This window comes from Bombus affinis, chromosome 3 (genome assembly GCF_024516045.1).
Source record: "Bombus affinis isolate iyBomAffi1 chromosome 3, iyBomAffi1.2, whole genome shotgun sequence".
Classification (NCBI taxonomy): Eukaryota; Metazoa; Arthropoda; class Insecta; order Hymenoptera; family Apidae; genus Bombus; species Bombus affinis.
Genome location: NC_066346.1, coordinates 369878 through 387126, shown reverse-complemented (window position 1 = coordinate 387126; position 17249 = coordinate 369878). Strand labels below are relative to the sequence as shown.

General features: G+C 30.0%; 4 protein-coding genes across 15 annotated transcripts; 2 read left to right on the top strand and 2 right to left on the bottom strand.

Moving 5' to 3' along the window:
* Nucleotides 1-1268: 1268 nt before the first annotated feature.
* On the top strand, nt 1269-3840 carry LOC126914563 (SAC3 domain-containing protein 1). Of its 2 annotated transcripts, none has more exons than XM_050718662.1 (7): nt 1269-1777; nt 2288-2476; nt 2561-2722; nt 2808-3056; nt 3159-3299; nt 3367-3556; nt 3626-3840. In XM_050718662.1, exons 1-7 carry the CDS (start codon nt 1719-1721, stop codon nt 3698-3700), a joined length of 1065 nt encoding a protein of 354 aa, XP_050574619.1. In that variant the 5' UTR covers nt 1269-1718; the 3' UTR covers nt 3701-3840. The 2 variants fall into 2 exon arrangements, with proteins under 2 accessions (XP_050574619.1, XP_050574618.1); XM_050718661.1 differs by having other exon boundaries at nt 1271-1777; nt 2285-2476.
* Nucleotides 2146-5692, bottom strand: LOC126914565 (mediator of RNA polymerase II transcription subunit 4). The gene is made up of 5 exons (XM_050718665.1): nt 5108-5692; nt 4902-5019; nt 4401-4807; nt 4212-4331; nt 2146-4109 (listed from the first exon to the last, which is right to left on the bottom strand). Exons 2-5 carry the CDS (start codon nt 4970-4972, stop codon nt 3940-3942), a joined length of 768 nt encoding a protein of 255 aa, XP_050574622.1. The 5' UTR covers nt 4973-5019; nt 5108-5692; the 3' UTR covers nt 2146-3939.
* Nucleotides 5693-6623: 931 nt separating this feature from the next.
* LOC126914556 (BRCA2-interacting transcriptional repressor EMSY) lies at nt 6624-14883 on the top strand. Of its 10 annotated transcripts, none has more exons than XR_007709680.1 (15): nt 6626-6878; nt 7682-7856; nt 8127-8305; nt 8471-8580; nt 8659-8784; nt 8885-9050; nt 9133-9378; nt 9458-9598; nt 9677-9813; nt 10851-10982; nt 11067-11240; nt 12414-12505; nt 12913-13032; nt 14094-14123; nt 14201-14883. XR_007709680.1 is itself a non-coding variant. In XM_050718641.1 (13 exons), exons 1-13 carry the CDS (start codon nt 6815-6817, stop codon nt 14292-14294), a joined length of 1836 nt encoding a protein of 611 aa, XP_050574598.1. In that variant the 5' UTR covers nt 6624-6814; the 3' UTR covers nt 14295-14883. The 10 variants fall into 10 exon arrangements, 7 of the variants coding, with proteins under 7 accessions (XP_050574598.1, XP_050574595.1, XP_050574597.1 ...); XR_007709678.1 differs by having other exon boundaries at nt 6630-6878; nt 12273-12505; XR_007709679.1 differs by lacking the exon at nt 14094-14123 and having other exon boundaries at nt 6630-6878; nt 12273-12505; nt 14201-14263.
* A 71-nt stretch (nt 14884-14954) lies between these two features.
* Nucleotides 14955-17091, bottom strand: LOC126914567 (small nuclear ribonucleoprotein-associated protein B). 2 transcript variants are annotated; one of them, XM_050718667.1, is made up of 3 exons: nt 16762-17091; nt 15537-16071; nt 14955-15398 (listed from the first exon to the last, which is right to left on the bottom strand). In XM_050718667.1, exons 1-3 carry the CDS (start codon nt 16762-16764, stop codon nt 15283-15285), a joined length of 654 nt encoding a protein of 217 aa, XP_050574624.1. In that variant the 5' UTR covers nt 16765-17091; the 3' UTR covers nt 14955-15282. The 2 variants fall into 2 exon arrangements, with proteins under 2 accessions (XP_050574624.1, XP_050574625.1); XM_050718668.1 differs by lacking the exon at nt 16762-17091 and adding an exon at nt 16221-16649.
* Nucleotides 17092-17249: the final 158 nt, after the last annotated feature.

Sequence of the window (17249 nt, the reverse complement as noted above, 5' to 3'; positions counted from 1 at the left end):
CTTATCATAAAATCGCCCTTGATACATAAGACAACACGATAAAAGATTTCATTTTACAGTCAGAATAAGTATCACTTTTCTGTACCTATGCATACATAATTGCTCATATCACACTGCTTCGCACAACGATTTAAGATAACGAGTGACATTTTACTTGAAAGACTGCAACGTATAACCTGAAGTATCAATCGTTGAACGATTTAATCATCGTTCGTTTTTAACACACCTACATAACGAAACTTTACAGTCGAGTATGAATTTTTTCGAAGAATCCGGCGATCGAACGCGGACATGCGTCACGGTTTTCCCATCAAAATTACACGTGACATACATATACATATGCATAAATGTATAAAATCGTTTATCCCTTCTCAACCTTTATCGCATATAAATAGAAATAGCAATGATTTAGTAAATCATGTGACGATGACAATCGACTTGAATGACAATGATAGTTATAATTTTTATGAAAAATTTCTCACGTAATGTCCAATTCCAAGTATGGATACATATAAATAGATGTATAATACAACTAAAGATACAATCGATATGCTTATGGAACGGCAACATTAATAATCGTATAAAGGAAATATTAATGAATAATTCTATGATTGGATCGACGCAAGATGATTTTTTCTACGAACGTTTAAACGTTTTCGTTTGGACAAAAGCAGCAATTGAAATATCAAGTACTCATAATCAAAATGTAAAACATTCGAGCATTTTATTTATTGACGCAATTATTATATTTCTCGAAAAATGAGCTCGAAAGAAGGTCGAACATTACAAACATGTAATGAATAAAGTATATACATATGTATATAATGATTTCGTTGGAAGCATCGTAAAGGCTCTCGAAAGGAATTTGTTGCCTCGATCACGAAATGAGACCAAGTGACTACAAAATTATGTTGAAGATCAAACGTGATTTTGACGTGGTCGTTTTCTCTTATCGTCCCACGCGGAAATTTCAAGAAAATTCGACGATATCGAATACATGCATTTACCGCGTAATGTCGTCGTTGATTATCACCGGCATAGATCAGTTTAGTCGATCTATACCGTAGATCCTGGATTAATTATATCCCGGAGTATATTTAATTTTGTTTTAGTTTTATTAATATTTACAATGAAGACAAAGAAGAAGAAGAAAGAGAAGAGAAAGTTTACGCAAGAACGTTAACCTTCGTGTAATAACGGTGATGTCGATAAAGTGACTACGCAATAGCAGGTGTATCGTGCGTAATCCACAAGGACGTTTTCCTCGATCATTCTTAATACGTTCTCATTTTAGATTCCATCATTTAAGATGCGCATATGTATACGAGACTTTCTTATTTCAGAATAAGGAAATAAATCTATAAAAGAACAACTATCATGCGATTATTTCAATTCTACTTTTAATTTGTACTATAAGAAAAATTGTATTACATATATAACTGTTTGATAACCGATGTATACATAAATATATGTGTATACCATGTAGGATATTATTTTTAAAGTACGTTAATCAACGTCTACGATAACGCAACTCGTTTTTACGAATTTTACGCTACAAGCGTATTAATCGCGTTGTTGTGCCGCTCGTCAAAAAACATAGTAAATGTTTTAGCGGAATTGATCAAGGGATAACTGACATAACCTTTTTACGTACATGCATACATATGCGAAACGCGATAGTCACGATAAGCATTCATTTCTAAGGGATTTTCTTTAAAATGACCGAATTTATACAAGGAACGTGTTTGTTAATGTGTCCAGACAAAGAACGTTGGATGTAAGTTATACTTGCGCCAATTATATTCGATCATGTATTCGATCATACACGATTGCGAAATTAAAACAAATCTTGACGAAAATTTTCTTGTAAATTGTTGTTTATAATTTATACGTCAATATCATTTTGTGGTAGTTTAACAATGACTTGATCTCTCTTGCATTCGTTTATTTTTCTATTGTTGATAAAAATTTTTGCATTAAATAGATGTAAATTATATTTGATTGAACAATTTTTGATACTACATAATTTTTCATTCTATCACAAATAAAGGTTATCATTTCATTTCATTTCATTTCATTTCATTTCATTTCATTTCATTTCATTTCATTTCATTTTATTTTGAATGCTTGAAAGAAAAGACTTAATTAATTATAAAGAATTGTACATAATTATTTTATTTTCATCGTATACAAATGTGAATACAAATTTAAATTATGCTAAGAATGAGTCTTTAATAATTTGTAATACAACATACTCACATACTTACATACAACATACTTATAGCAGGGAAAAGGAGGGTTTACTACACAAGTTTGAGATCAATGAAACTACAAAGGGAGCAAGATTGCCGAAGGCAGATCCAACAAAAACGATAAAATGCTTTAGCCGTCCAGCAGCAGGATTAGACATGACAGATATGAAACAATTACGTCCAGCACCAGTCTTATTATCAACGATTCGATATTTATTTACCAAGTACTTACTCATACGATTGAAATCAAGATAAATAAATTTATGGACATCAATGTATATATACATACGTATGTAAATTTATTTCAGGATAGCTACGCGAAACGATGTTGATTGGATAGTAGTATATGATTTTATCTTTGATCGTATCAGATCCGTCAGGCAAGACGCTGCAATTCAAAGAATAGATGTCCCAACGAACATTCGGTTGTTGGAATCCATAGTTCGATTTTTGGTTTATTCTGAGCAGAGGTACGATATATCGTATTTTTCAATGTAGATTTGGAGATTGTACAGTGTTAACAGTAGTAGAATGGATGCGGAGGAACAATTGCAGATTATGCGAGCGAAGTATCTCCGAATTTAATGCAAAAATCAATGAGCAACACCTCGCCGAATGTATAATGCGTTTGTTAAACTTATACGACGAGTTTGAAGATAAAAAAAATTCTCTGGAACTTGATAGCGATATGAAAAAATTAATGTTAAACGATGATCGTCCACAAATGGAAGCATTATACATTCTTTTACACATGGGTAACACGGAAGCTTTGATGAGAGGATTACAACTTCCACCCGATTTACGGTACGAACAAAACAGAATATAAGATATATGCTCATAATTCATATGTTCGAATACAAATACATATTTCATGACTGAATAATGATTATTTATCATTTTCCGTAGAAAATCTCCAAATGTACAATTATCCATAAAAATATCATTTGCTTGGTATTTAAAAAATTATGTGCGCGTCTGCTCTTTAATTCCACAACTTCCTCCGTTACTTATTTGCGCAGCCATGACGGGCATACAAAAATTAAGAAGGTACGCATATACGTCCAAATTTCGACATGCAAAATTTCCATTAACGTGCGATTGTAAAATGTTACAGGATGGCATTGAAAATCATGAGTTCAGGATACAACAATAAAGTTTTCACGTTTCCAGGACTTAAATTGCAACAACTTTTACTATATAAAGATATAGATAAAATTCGAGCAGATTGTGAGCTGTTGGGTCTTGTATTCGTCAATCAAAATATTTTATTTCAAAAAGCGAATTTCAAAGATGAAGTCCAACTGGTAAGCAGAAGAAATTGATGAGGTATCTCTAGTAAGAATGGAAAAAGTCATCGTCATTTGTTATTTCAGACACATCCAGAGATGTATTACACAGATCAATCCTTACACAGTGTTTTACCAGGTGTTTTACTTGAATCTATGTAATGCATGTATAAAAGGTATAATGGTAATTTATATTGTCATATCCTCATTGCTACATTTTATCAGGGATTAATAAATGTATCAAATTAATAATGAAGAATCTCTATTAATCCCTAATAAATCTAGTATCTCGTTGTAAAATACTTATTTGAACGTTCATAAGCATACAATTTGCTTAAAATCATACTGAATCCGCAAAACAGTTAAGCGAAATTTACTCAAACTCTACAAAAAATCAATATTCACTGAGAATCACTAGATGAGCTACTCGAAGAGTCTGTGGACATAACTTCAACATCTTCTGTTTCCTGCTTATGTGTATTCATGGCAACGCTTCCTTGCCCACTCACAGACATGTGAATTTCACCCGACGAATGCCATGCAAATTGATTAGCTTGTGACATGGGTGGTTCTGAAATAATCATTATTCCATTCGGAATGAAATAAGTTTAAGTGTACCAGTATACATATATATATGCAAATATATACACAAAATAAATTCCTACAAACGTACCACCTACTGGATGTCCAGGTCTATGCAGATCTGATGATATTCCAGGATGAGTACCTGGCATCTGTCCATTTAAAGGAAGATCACTTAACCTTCCAAGATATCCTAATCTCATTTCAATATCTGTAACAATACATATAATTTTCATGACTTACAAAGAAATGATAGGAATGCAACAAATAAATAACATACCAGTAGGATAAGGTCTTCTAGGGTCCCCTTGTTGCCAGGTAAGTGGAGCACATATAGCATTTGATGCACTTATTCTATGTGCGTATTTAATTAATTCTTCAGATGGTACAGGTCTCTTATTAGCGCGGGCAATGGATTGTAATTTTTGTTTAGCTTGATAAATTGCAGTGGCTAAAATTTGTTCTGCCTCTTTCAATTGTCGCTGCAATTGTTGAATATCTTGATCTTGTCTCTCAACTTCAGCTTTTAAAGCTTCCATTTTCAGGTTAATTTTTGCTTGCTCTGCCGCTCGTTTTAGAATTGCTTTCAATTCGTTGTCCTTAGCGATTAGCAATTCTGTTAGTTGAGAGTGTTCTTCGTTAGACAGTTTCAATGGTTTTTGAACTATCGTATTTTCTATCATTTCTCTAGGATAATAAAAACGACAATAAAAGAACAAAATTAAACACAATTTATCGAAACATGTTTATTTTAAATATTTGTAGCAAATTTAAATCTTACTTCGCTATCAACTCGATGTCATCGACGATAGACAATAAAACCTCTTTTGTACTTTTACTGGTCGATGTCATGACGTCCTACGCTGTTAATGATCGAAATCATTCAATTCAAAAGATGCCTACAAAATTGTCTAATCAAAAAGTGATTATTATACCATAAACTTTACATTTTTCTTTCCTTTTTCTGTTAAACACAAATCAAAATACTTAGTAGGAGCGACGCTACGATCGCCTAATCACAGCTCCAGGGATGGGGTATAATATTTAAGGCGTTTCGATGCTCTGGTGATTAGTGATTATTTCCTGTTAGATCTCTGGTATCCATTAGATTGCATCAAATTAGAAAAGATATGGAGGTATGATAAAATAATAAATAGCAAAATATGAATATATGATGAAATATGAATATGAATATATGAATATATGATTGATAAAATAAGCAGCTTTCTTAACTTAAAGTTGGTGCGGTGTGCTTCTTTGGCTTGAAGTTGGTATAGAGTAGCTCTGAAGTCCACTACAAATGCAACCACTTTGAGATTCTGTTCATTATGCACACACATCATTAATGCACACACGTACATGCCTGTCTAACAATGATGTCTCTAGCGACAATCGGAGGAACTACCAACTAACAATAATTTAAATAGTAGATCTACTCATGATCCTAATCTAAACAAGTGTGTCATTTTTAATTCATATTCTTTTGTCAAAATTACAAAATTACAAAATACAATTAGAAATTGACAATAAATTAGCAGCATTGTCTACGTCAATATGCTCTTTAGAGACGTGCGCCATTGAATATCTCGCCGAGAGCATTGTCAAAAAAAGAAAAGAAAAAAAGACAGAAAAATCTAAATGTGATAGATTTTTTAATTATCTTGTTGATAAAAGTAGGAAATTTTTGCATGACGAACAAAGACCTTTCGCGTCTTCTCTCTCAATTGTCGCAATTTCTACTTCATTATTCTTTATTCGTTGTCCTTTGTTTTACGAACTGCAAAGGTAAAATGCGGGATTGTACTCCGTACTTGTAGAAAGTACTAATAAAGGCATAAGCAAACACAATATGTATACAACATTCAAAGAATATTGTAAGAATAGTGCAATAAAATATCAATAGAAGATGCTAAAAAACTAATAAATTCTATGGGTAACCGTTTGCCGGATGTTGAGAAGACAGAGGTTATTCAATAAAGCATTAATAATTTAATCGTTGTTAGTGCGTTAAGCATATATTATCATGTAAGGGAACCTTCGTGCACAGATTTATTTGATACGAATTTCTGTCATATCATATTAAATTGCAACTTTCTGTATAATAATTTACGTGTTGTAATCTAAGATAGGCATAGGATTAATTATGTAATCTATATTTCTTCATAAGTACAACGCCATTTTTTTACTTTTTAAACATTTTTCGCATCCGTCTTAGAGTTGTTGTACAGAGAGTTGTACGCAGACTTTTTTTAACTACTGTGTCTACATATACACATACATTTCTCGAAGAAATTATCTGAGATATGTATGCATGAAAGTAGAAATTTTAAAAGGACATATTGAAATAAATTAAAAATATAAAATGAAATTATTCGAATCTTCTGTTTTCAAAATGCACATTCAAATTATGGAGCTTAAGTCTTTGTATTATTTTTTATGTCTATCTTTTCTTGATTCTGCAATTTTAAGAGATTATATAGATTAGGTACTCTGAATTCAAGTTAACCAACGTACTATCAATACTACTGCCGTGATACCAACACCACAACAAAAGCTAGTTACAATAAAAGTAATTATACGGCAACTTCATCTACAACTTACCATACTGTCAACGAAACGTCGAAAATGTGGGAAAAGTGTATGAATAGATATCACAGTTTACGGTGTATATTATAATGATTGAATCATGCAATCATGTGGCCGATGAGACACGAAACCATGACCCGCGATGAATGCAGAAAATGTTTACGATGTTTGGGTAAGGTTATGTTTCGTATAATTTTCTTGCCTCGGTAATATTTAGCTTTTTACAGTAACATTATCATTGTATGCGTTGAACACATATTTTAATTTTAAAATAAGCATTGAGTATCATAACACCCGTAACTTGTATGTTTGAAACGTATTAAATAGAAATCCAATGAACTATATACGATTATCATTATTATTTATGAATGTATTCAAATTTATTACTACTGTCCGAAAATGTATTTACATTTTATTAAATATAACTCTATTTCCATAAATTGTTTTCTTATTTTTAGTAGTATGTTTGTAGTTTTTTTTGTATATATTGTATGTACAAGATAATTTGTTTTCTAAAACCAATAACGTATTGCAATGTATTATATTTATACTTATTGTATTCTGTTATGTCAGAGAAAGAAATCTTTATGTATATTTAAGCGTATGTAACTTGTAAACTAAAAAAAATCAATAATTAAGTAAATCTTCCCAGATAAGGTTGTGTGATAATTATCAGTAACATAAATATTGATCTCTAATGTAATGTAAATTTGTACAAATTTTTATTACATTGATTACTAAATATTATGGGTAAAACAATTCAGATACTGTTAAATATATATTTCTTGTATTTTAAATGATTACTTAATAATTAGAATAAAAAAATTATCAAAAAATTATTTAAAATTATATTATTAGAAAATGTAATTGTATAAGTGTATATATATTTATACTATTATTTGATCAAGTATATATAATTATTTTAAGCTTCATATATTATGTTTATACATTGAAGTTGATTTCTTTGTAATGTAGAGTTAGAAGCTTATGGAAATATGGTGTCTGTCTTACGTGCTCAAGGTCCTTTCACTAGTGAAAAACAGAAATTGCTACAAGAACTTGCTAAAGTTTTACATATTTCTAATGAACGACATCGTGCTGAAGTACGAAGAGCTGTTAATGATGAAAAATTAGCAACAATAGCTGAGCAGTAAGTATTTATTAAAAAAAGATACATTATATGATTTTCCTCTCTAAATAACATTTCATTATAATATATTATTCTAAAAAATTTTGTTCTAGAATGCTATTAATGACCTAAAATAGATTTTACTTTGCAATTTCATATTAATTCTCTTAATGTATGTTTCCTTATCAATTTTTGTTTTAAAGATTGTTATTCAAATTTAACTTATTTTGTTGAGAATATGCTCAGTTTGGACATTTTGCAATTGAATCTTCATAAGATGTCATTATATAGGTTAAGTGGTCCAAATACTGGTACTGATTGGACTATTGAAGGCCGACGTGCTATTCCACTTTTACCAAGATTAAAGGCTCGATCTGCATTTACAACTTTAGCAAATAGCTTGTCCCTTGCAACAGTAGCAGCAAACAAAAGGAATCTTCATGTTCATGAGATAGCAGAGGATGCAAAAGGTTTTAAGGAAAAATATTATCTATTTTGGTAAATGTGTGGTTTTAGTCTATGTAAAATAATGTATGGCTATAGAACTGTAAGTTAAGCAGATTTAATCAATAGTATTTTTGAACATTTCAAAATGTAAAGAAACTTCATTTCTTGTTTTTTGTTTGTTTCCATAGATATTACAAATGAATCTCCTGTGAAGGTAAAAGTACAAGAAAACTCGTTTAGCAATCATGAGTTTGCATCTAGTGAAGATAAATTAAGCGATGAAAATGTTCTAACTGAGGTAATTTAAATTATATGATTATCTATATCGTGAAAATATTCAAATTCTGTTTTAATTATTACACATAATATATTACAGGTCACTGAATCAGATAGGAATAAAGAAGTTAATAATCACAGCAATACCTCTGATAGCAGTGAAAAATATATTATACCTGAGAAACGTAAACCCTCTTCTCCTCTCTCACCAGCACCTCCAAACAAGGTAATCAAAAAAAGAAAAAAGAAAAAAACAGAGAGAAAATAAAATAATACAATTGAAAATAACTTTCTTAAGCTATTTAATAATTGTATATACAATGCAGGTTCTGGTAGTATCTTCAAGTTCAATAGGAACTTTTAATCATGGTACTGCTGATAAAGGATCGCTAGAAAATACTATTCATTTGTCACGAATATCTACAAATTCGTTACAGCATCAAAATGTCACTATAATACCATTAAATATTAATTGTGGAGAAAATATTACAGGTGATTGTTCTTAATTATAGTGTATTGATGGTATGGTTAAGTGATATACAATTTTTTTTTTAATTCATTATGTCAAATTCAGAATCTAAGGAATCAGTAGTACAAGAAAGTGCCAGTAACCATTCAGTAATTCCACCTGGTAATTTTGTGAATACAGTAATCCCAGTAGGTACAAATATTACAAAAACTAAAGGAAGAGTAATTACAACGCAAAATAAGCTTAATACAAAAATCGGATCTGCAATTTTGGTGTCCGGTAATGTGTCATGTACAACAGGAAATAAATTTCAGCCTGATGTTCAAGATATATCTACACAAGATAGTTTAAGTATGGATACATTTATCTGAGAATACACAATACATTGTTTAATTGAGCCTAATTGGATTAATTTTTGATACTACTTCAGGTCCAAAAGTATCCGTATCTCATACTTTACAAAAACCATCAAGTTCAGAAAATTCGAATTCAGTTACAAGCAGCACAAAGTGCATTGTGCCAGTAATACATTCTAACATAAAACCTCCAATACCTAAAACTATTACCTCCAGCAAGTATTATCAAAATTAATCATGGTAGAATTCAGGAATTACAATAATTTAATTCATTTTTTCACGATCATCATTAGGTAATTCACATCGACTGATGGCTGTTTGTCCTGTTACAACAGTATCTAATGGACCAGGGCCACCTCAGGCTAAGCAAATAACAACATTAACTTGTAAAAAATTATCTTCAACGCTCAACAATCAAACCACTGCCAAGGTGGTATGATTTTAAAGATAAATGTTACAGGGTGTTCGAAAATGATTTTTCGCGATCACCACAGCGTTGTACTACTTCTCTGTACTTACACCTCTGGATCGATGGAGATCTATACAGAAAAATTGCCACAAAATTGACGTTTACCGAGAAATTCAAGGCTAATTCTACTCATTGTAATGATAGAAAGTCCCAAAGGAACAAATTGGAAATACTGAAGTTTCGTTAGTTTTCGAACTCACTTTATTTATAATCTTCCTATATATTATTTTATATAACAACTATTATTGCATGTAGCCCAGTAAATATTCCGGATACACTATTATTTATCTCATACCTTTCTTTCTTTTTTTCTTTCTTTCTTTATATTTGGAGGATACACGGCATAAATAGCTAGTCGTTATCTTTAACAGATTGCTTTCACACATAGATACCCCTGTAGCAACGAGTTTGCGTCTTCTTTCTTTCTTTCTCTTCTCTTCCCAATATTTGTACGAAATACGAGTCCACGCTCTGCGATTTCAAAATCAGTGAGGCGTCAGTCTGTTTTTATTACCTAAGAGTGAAGAGGAAAAAGTGGCGCATTATAAGAGAAACATTTACGAAATATAGCGTAATTCAGTGAAAAATAATGAAAGATCACTACGTGCACGAGAGATTCCAGATCGATGCGATTTCGTATGATTAGATCATCAAAAAATAGCATTACGTCATACTACTGAATATCGGAAAGCAGTTCACTCAACCTCGCGTTCATTGGCGAAAAGAGCAAAAAAGAAAAAGAAAAATGATTACACTCGTTTGAAAATTTGACTTTAAATTTTCTGATCAAAGTCAATTTTGAGGCAATTCTTTTATACAGATCTTCGCCGATTCATAAGTATAGAATATCACTGTTGTGATGACACATATGACAAGTCCTTCTCAAACACCCTATACAATGAAATGGATTATAAAGATATTAAAATTAAATACAAAGATATAATGTAAATTAGACTTAAAAATTGAATAAAAAAATATATAACATTGTAATGTTCTAGGGTGTTACACTAAATTCTAATAAAACTGTAAATATATCTCACCACCCTGATACAAAATTAGGATCTAAAACAAACGTGATTGTTATACAAAAGGGTCAAACCAAAGGTGTTACTCTCTCTCAAGCAGGCAAGGTATAGTAATATTTTATCTGTAGAGTAATAACTATCATACATTTCATTCTAAATGTAAAGACAATATAATCTTATATATTATAGGAAGTATTAGGGAAAGTAATAATGGGTGGAAAAAGTTTGTGTGTTGCGAGTCAACACAATGCTCCTATTAATATGGTTCAGCGCCATGTTACATTGAATAATGGAGATCAAGGTCTAACTATGCTATCCACAACAAACTCATCTCATACAGAATCTATAACACCTAATGTAAAGGTAATAATTACATATTTTTATTATTTACAAATCTATAAGTATAATATGTACACTAGAACTCCGTTTACATGAATTTGTCCAAGGGCAAAACATTATCTATTGTTGTTTTTCGTTTAATTAATAAGAATTCAAAATAATTGCTCTTAAATATATAATAATGTTGCAAATTTGTATCGATTGCGAAGAATGAGAGTGTGTCACATAACGCGCGCCCCTTCTGTTTATGTACATCTTATTGTTAGACAATCATACAAATGTATTGACGCTCGGTGGTACTTCAGACAATAGGAACTCAGCTAAAGTTCAGATAACCAAGCACTATTAAAATTTCGTTCATATAAACGAAGTTCCACTGTATATTTACTTACTTTCATTAATGTTTACACATTTTCTGGAACAAATGACAATTTATTAATTATACATCTATCCTATGATTGATGCATAAAATGTTACCATAAAGACGACACGAACAAATATGGAATGATTTTCTATAAAAAAAAAAAAAAAATAAATTGAAAATATAATGTATAGTATAGTTCTCGTTTTAGTAAATGTTTAAAAATATCGATTTTTGAGCAATAATCAAGTTTATATATACTTGACGAAACATTTTCCTTGGATCTTACATATTATAATTAAAATTATAATGCATAATTATAATTATGACATTAAAAATCGTACTCACAAGTGACATTAAAAAATTATTTAACATTTTCAAATATTAAAGACAAAAAAGTCGTTGACCAGAGTTCATAGATTTATTATTTAGTATTTACAAATTGCATCTGGTAATAAACCATTTATAATAATTTTTTTCTTGAAGAATTTAATAAATCATTAATGTAGTTAGAAATCGATCTCTCATGTAATATTTAATAATTTTTCGAAAATAAAATCTAAAATAAAAGGTTTTATTTTATACTTGCACAGAATGCATAACCAATTGTATCATCAACATGTCTATACTTTCTATAAGTAGTATGATACTTTTGCAAAATGATAAAAGTATAAATTAAAAAAAATTTTTTTCAGTCTGGTAATACTATTATGTTCAATCTTCGGCAGGATGTTTTGGAAAAAAATAAAGCACTCTCTCATCTTCTTGAATCATCTCATGTTCTTACCTCTGAATCTAAGACTGTGATACAAAATACTAATGCTCTTCTTTCAAAGGAACCAAGTAACAGTGATTTACATGTACAGGATAAAGAGCTAGTTGTAAAAACCGATGGTGTAATTACTACTGTTAAAGATGAGAAACACAGGTCAGTTTGAAACTATCGAAATGTACTACGAAATTGTTGTGTTAAAAAGCGCATGTAATACCGACAACTAACTTTATAATTACTTTAAAAATTTTTGTAAATTGTTCATTGTAAATTAATAATATGTTTTATGTGCAAAATATTTTGCAGATTGAAATATACCCAAAAATATACGCTTCTTGAGTCGAATTAAACACTATTTACAAACTTTTCATGACATAAATGAATAAAATTAAGCGCATGCATAACAAATTAAAATATTTTGCTATTGGTGACTTAAAAATGAAAAGAAGAAGATTATTTTATTTTGTACTATAAAACTTTTAATTTTTTAAACTTATTTTATGAAGCGTATTTCATATTTTTTATCGTTTCTGCTACGATTAATTCATATTTTTCTATTTAAGGAAAGTAAAAATATATATGCAAATGCAAATTTTTATTTAACGAATTATATATGGATCCTCTGAAACATTCAAAAAGTAAACAAATATTTTCAAATTCAAACTACAATATAAATACATAAGGTAAATTGATGAAATCCTATTTGATGGCTTTCATGTTTTAGTATTAATTTTACTTTTGTACAACATTACGAAGTGTCGTTTATATATTTTTTTTTATGATTTAAATGATTTATTACATTGCTTAAATCATTTTCTAAAACCCAAGTTTTTGTATCTGATCTCATGAATAGTATTTCATAATTTTCCATACTTATTTAATGCACATTGTCTTTAAATAAACACGATGATAAAACATATAAGTAGAATTGTAACTATTTTAAAAATATTTAATACTTGATATAAAATTACATTAAAATTTAGGATTATGTAATTTACAAAAAAATGTTTCTAATGTGCATTATTAAAGTAAAAAGATTTTAACAAGAAAGAGTACTAAATAAATATGAAAAATAGGAATATATATATATATATATATATGTGTGTGTGTGTGTGTGTGTGTATATATATTCCTGTGCATTTAATATTTAACGAAATTTTAATCTTTTTAAAGAAATAAGCCTTTTGTCGGAGAGTTAATTTATACAATTAATGTTTGTATGACACATGAAGAACAGTACAATTCTTCAGATACCTATAATACAATATAATTAATTTACATTTGGTATGTGCCAAATTTGTAAGTCACTGGCAATTAAACATTTAATAGGAAAGAAACCTACTAATGATAATCGTACTTTATTGGATCTAAAAATAATACTTTTTGTGTCATAACAAATTTTGTACACAAAATAACAGATTATATTAAATATATCAAACAATGCAACTTTTCATATCCGTACTGTTAAATTTAAGTTCTGTATAAATAAAAAATACATTCATTAGATCATGTTATGCCATTCCATATTAAAAATTACGAAAATGAAAAACGATATGATTTCAGAAACAAGTCTTTTAACATCATTTAACATAACATAAATTGTATATTTTGAAAGAGAAAAATCTATCTATAGAAAATTTCATTCATACTTAGTATTGCACCTGTCTCGCATTTTAAGGTACTATTTACGTAAAGCCTAATTTTACAATTATTAATGTAATTATTAATTAATTTCTTACCGAAGCTGCCCAAGGTATTCGGATTCTTAGAAGATGTTAGTAGTATCTTATTTAACGTAAAATCTTCTGTGTGACCATGGAAACTGATATTGCATATTTTTTATTGTTGCAGCCAAATCGAATACGCATCGCAATTATATATATATATGTTAAATAGAGAAATTTATAATTCTGACACTTGCTCACGCTTTGTATCATTAAAATAATGTATACGTAAGATATAAACAGAATCTTTCAAGAGCCAAGTACATAGAATGATAATCAAACTTTATATACATATATATACATATAAATCATAGTTGTTTCTTATGAACTCCAAAACGGTTCTATTGATTCTGATTTTAGGACTTTAAGTTAATCTAATACATAGAAATAGAAATTTAAAATATTGATAAACATGTATATAGACTTTGTTAAAAATAAGAAAAGCTTTCATTTCATTCAAAAAAGGAAATATGATGATACAGTTCTAAATGATGAACAATTTATATACATATAAGTACAGACAAGGCACAGAACTGTATCTTGTCTTTCAAAAAATAAAAATATTCATTTAATGTTGTTGTAGATATACATATATGTAACTTTAGAACTCGGCTATTCCAAGACTAATATTGGTATTGAAAGTATTAAATCTGTGCAAAAAAATAAAGAATTTTTATAAGTTTTAATTCAGTTAATAATCTGTTTTTAATTGGGAAATTTTAATATTTAGATAGTATTTCTAATTTATTATTAACTGGCTCTTTGATGGAATGGTTGAAGTGTGTAATAAAAATTTATATAGAGAATTAACTTTTCATGCCTTTATTATCCGTGATTTGTTATTTCGTAAAAATTAAACTATTAATTAAAAAACCATACAATATTCGTCTCTCATTTTATTGTCTGTTACATGTATGTTTGTATCACTATTTTAATATTTCTTATACAATTTTTTCTTTTTTTTTTCCAATTGATTTTTGAGTACATATACTTTAATTTTACAATTACGCATTTTTTACTAAACGTCGTTCTTTTTTTCTATTAAAATATCTGAGAAGTATGTATTCAGATTTATATAAAATACTTATCTTTATCTTACATAAGTTCTTTATAACTGGTAATCAAAGTTACATGAATGGAAAAGATATTAACATTATAAAAGAGACCTTTATTATCACCAGTTACAATATTGTATTATGTTAAAAAGTACTAATATGGACGAGGGGGTGGTCCACCACGCATCATACCTGGAGGTGGACCTCTCATTCCAGGTGGTCCCATTGGTGGACCTCCACGTCCCATGGGTGGCATTCCTGGTGGCATCCCTATAACCAAGCAACCAAATTTCAAACTTTAACACTAATAATTTAAAATCAAATCAATTCCTAGATTTCATGAAGTTGTTGTGAATCTCTACTGACAGTTTAAAAGAAAACAACTAAAATCTGTAAAATATTACCCACCCATCATGCCTGGTGGTGGACCCATCATTCCAGGTGGAGGACCTCCAACTGGCATACGTGGAGGACCACCTGGATGCATCTGCGGTGGAGCAGAAACTTGACCTCTACCTCCTGGTGTCATTATTTGTTGCGAAGGACCTCCGACACCTCTAACAGGACCTTGTAAACCAGCAGGTACTCCAGCAACATTAGCAGGCATGCCACGTCCCGCAGCACGACCCATTCCAGGTCCAGGTGCTGCCCCAGGAATTGGTACTCTGGGTAGTCCTTCTTCTGGGGGTGGAGGACCTTCTACAGTCAGAGAAACAATGTTTTCTCCTCTTAAGAGTACAAAGCCCAATACTCGTTTATCTTCTCTCTCAGGTTGCTTTGTATTTTTTGGTTTAATCTTACGAAACTCTTCACAATCACCAAGTATAAGGTTCATATGTTTATCAAAGGCTTTAAATGTGCCTATGAATGTCCTTGAGTCTTGCAAAATAATTCTGACTCTGTAATTGATATGCTGCAGCATCTTATTATTTTTACCAATCGTCTGAAAAAAATTGTTTTAATTTTTACAATTAAATATGTACAAGGCGAATACTCAGTTTTAACGAAAATATCCGACTTAAAAAAATATACAACTTTAAAAAATCATATTTTCCTATAAATATATACGATTTCTTTTTGTTTAATATTTACCATAATGTGATAAGGTTATGCTACCACTATTTTCAAACACTTAAAAGATATATATATTTATTATTTTTCACTGGGTATCCAATTTTTTTGGTCGAGCCCTATATTTACTGAAAGTACTTATCGAATAGAGTTTAATGATGCCAGTTTTAACTTTAGGAATCTTGAATATTGAATCGTGAATATTGGGTTAAGTTAGGGATCACTTTGAAATATCCTTTACTCTCCGGCCACCGTAAGGCGGCCGGTTATGCTAGTATACAAACTTTTCGGCGAAGTTCAGTTCATCTGTGGGGACCAATCAGATGATGGATAAAAGCAATATGGTATTAATGTAATGTGTAAAATATTTAAAAACTACTCAGTTTTACATTGTCATAACTTTTGAACCGGTAGACTCTTCGCCATAAAACTTGTATCTTCGAATTCTACACGTCGGAAAATATATAATTGCAAAGAAGTCAATAATATTTGGTCCCCTTCAGGGACCAATTTTTGAAAAAATTGGGTACCCGGAGGAAAAGTTTATCTTTTTTTCACTTACCATTTTGTCTACCTTTATCAACACCAAACAAAATTAGGAACGAGTTATTGTCTTTTAGCTATTTTATATCTATGTATCTATGTTAGCCGGCTACAATCCGGTTACATCAGGTGAAGTTGTTTATTCTAACAACATAACCTTTTTATATAAGCAGATGATGCTATCGTAGAGTTTAATGCGTTTAATGCATGATCATACAAGTAGGTCTCTACGCTCATAAATCGAAGCAAGAAAACTATCCGAAAATTGAGTCCTGATTAGTTGCGAAAAATCAACATGGAAGATTCTCGTTCTGCTCATGCGTGACATGCTATGAATGTCTCAGACAGAGACAGACAGTCACGATTCAATTTTCGAACGGATTTCCCTAGGGAGTACCGTGATCTGTTTATATGATCGTGAACGAGGTAGAGATAATATCAGAGAGGAAATTTCTTCTTTGATAACACATATATTTAAAATCACTTTGGTAAATAAGTATAACATAT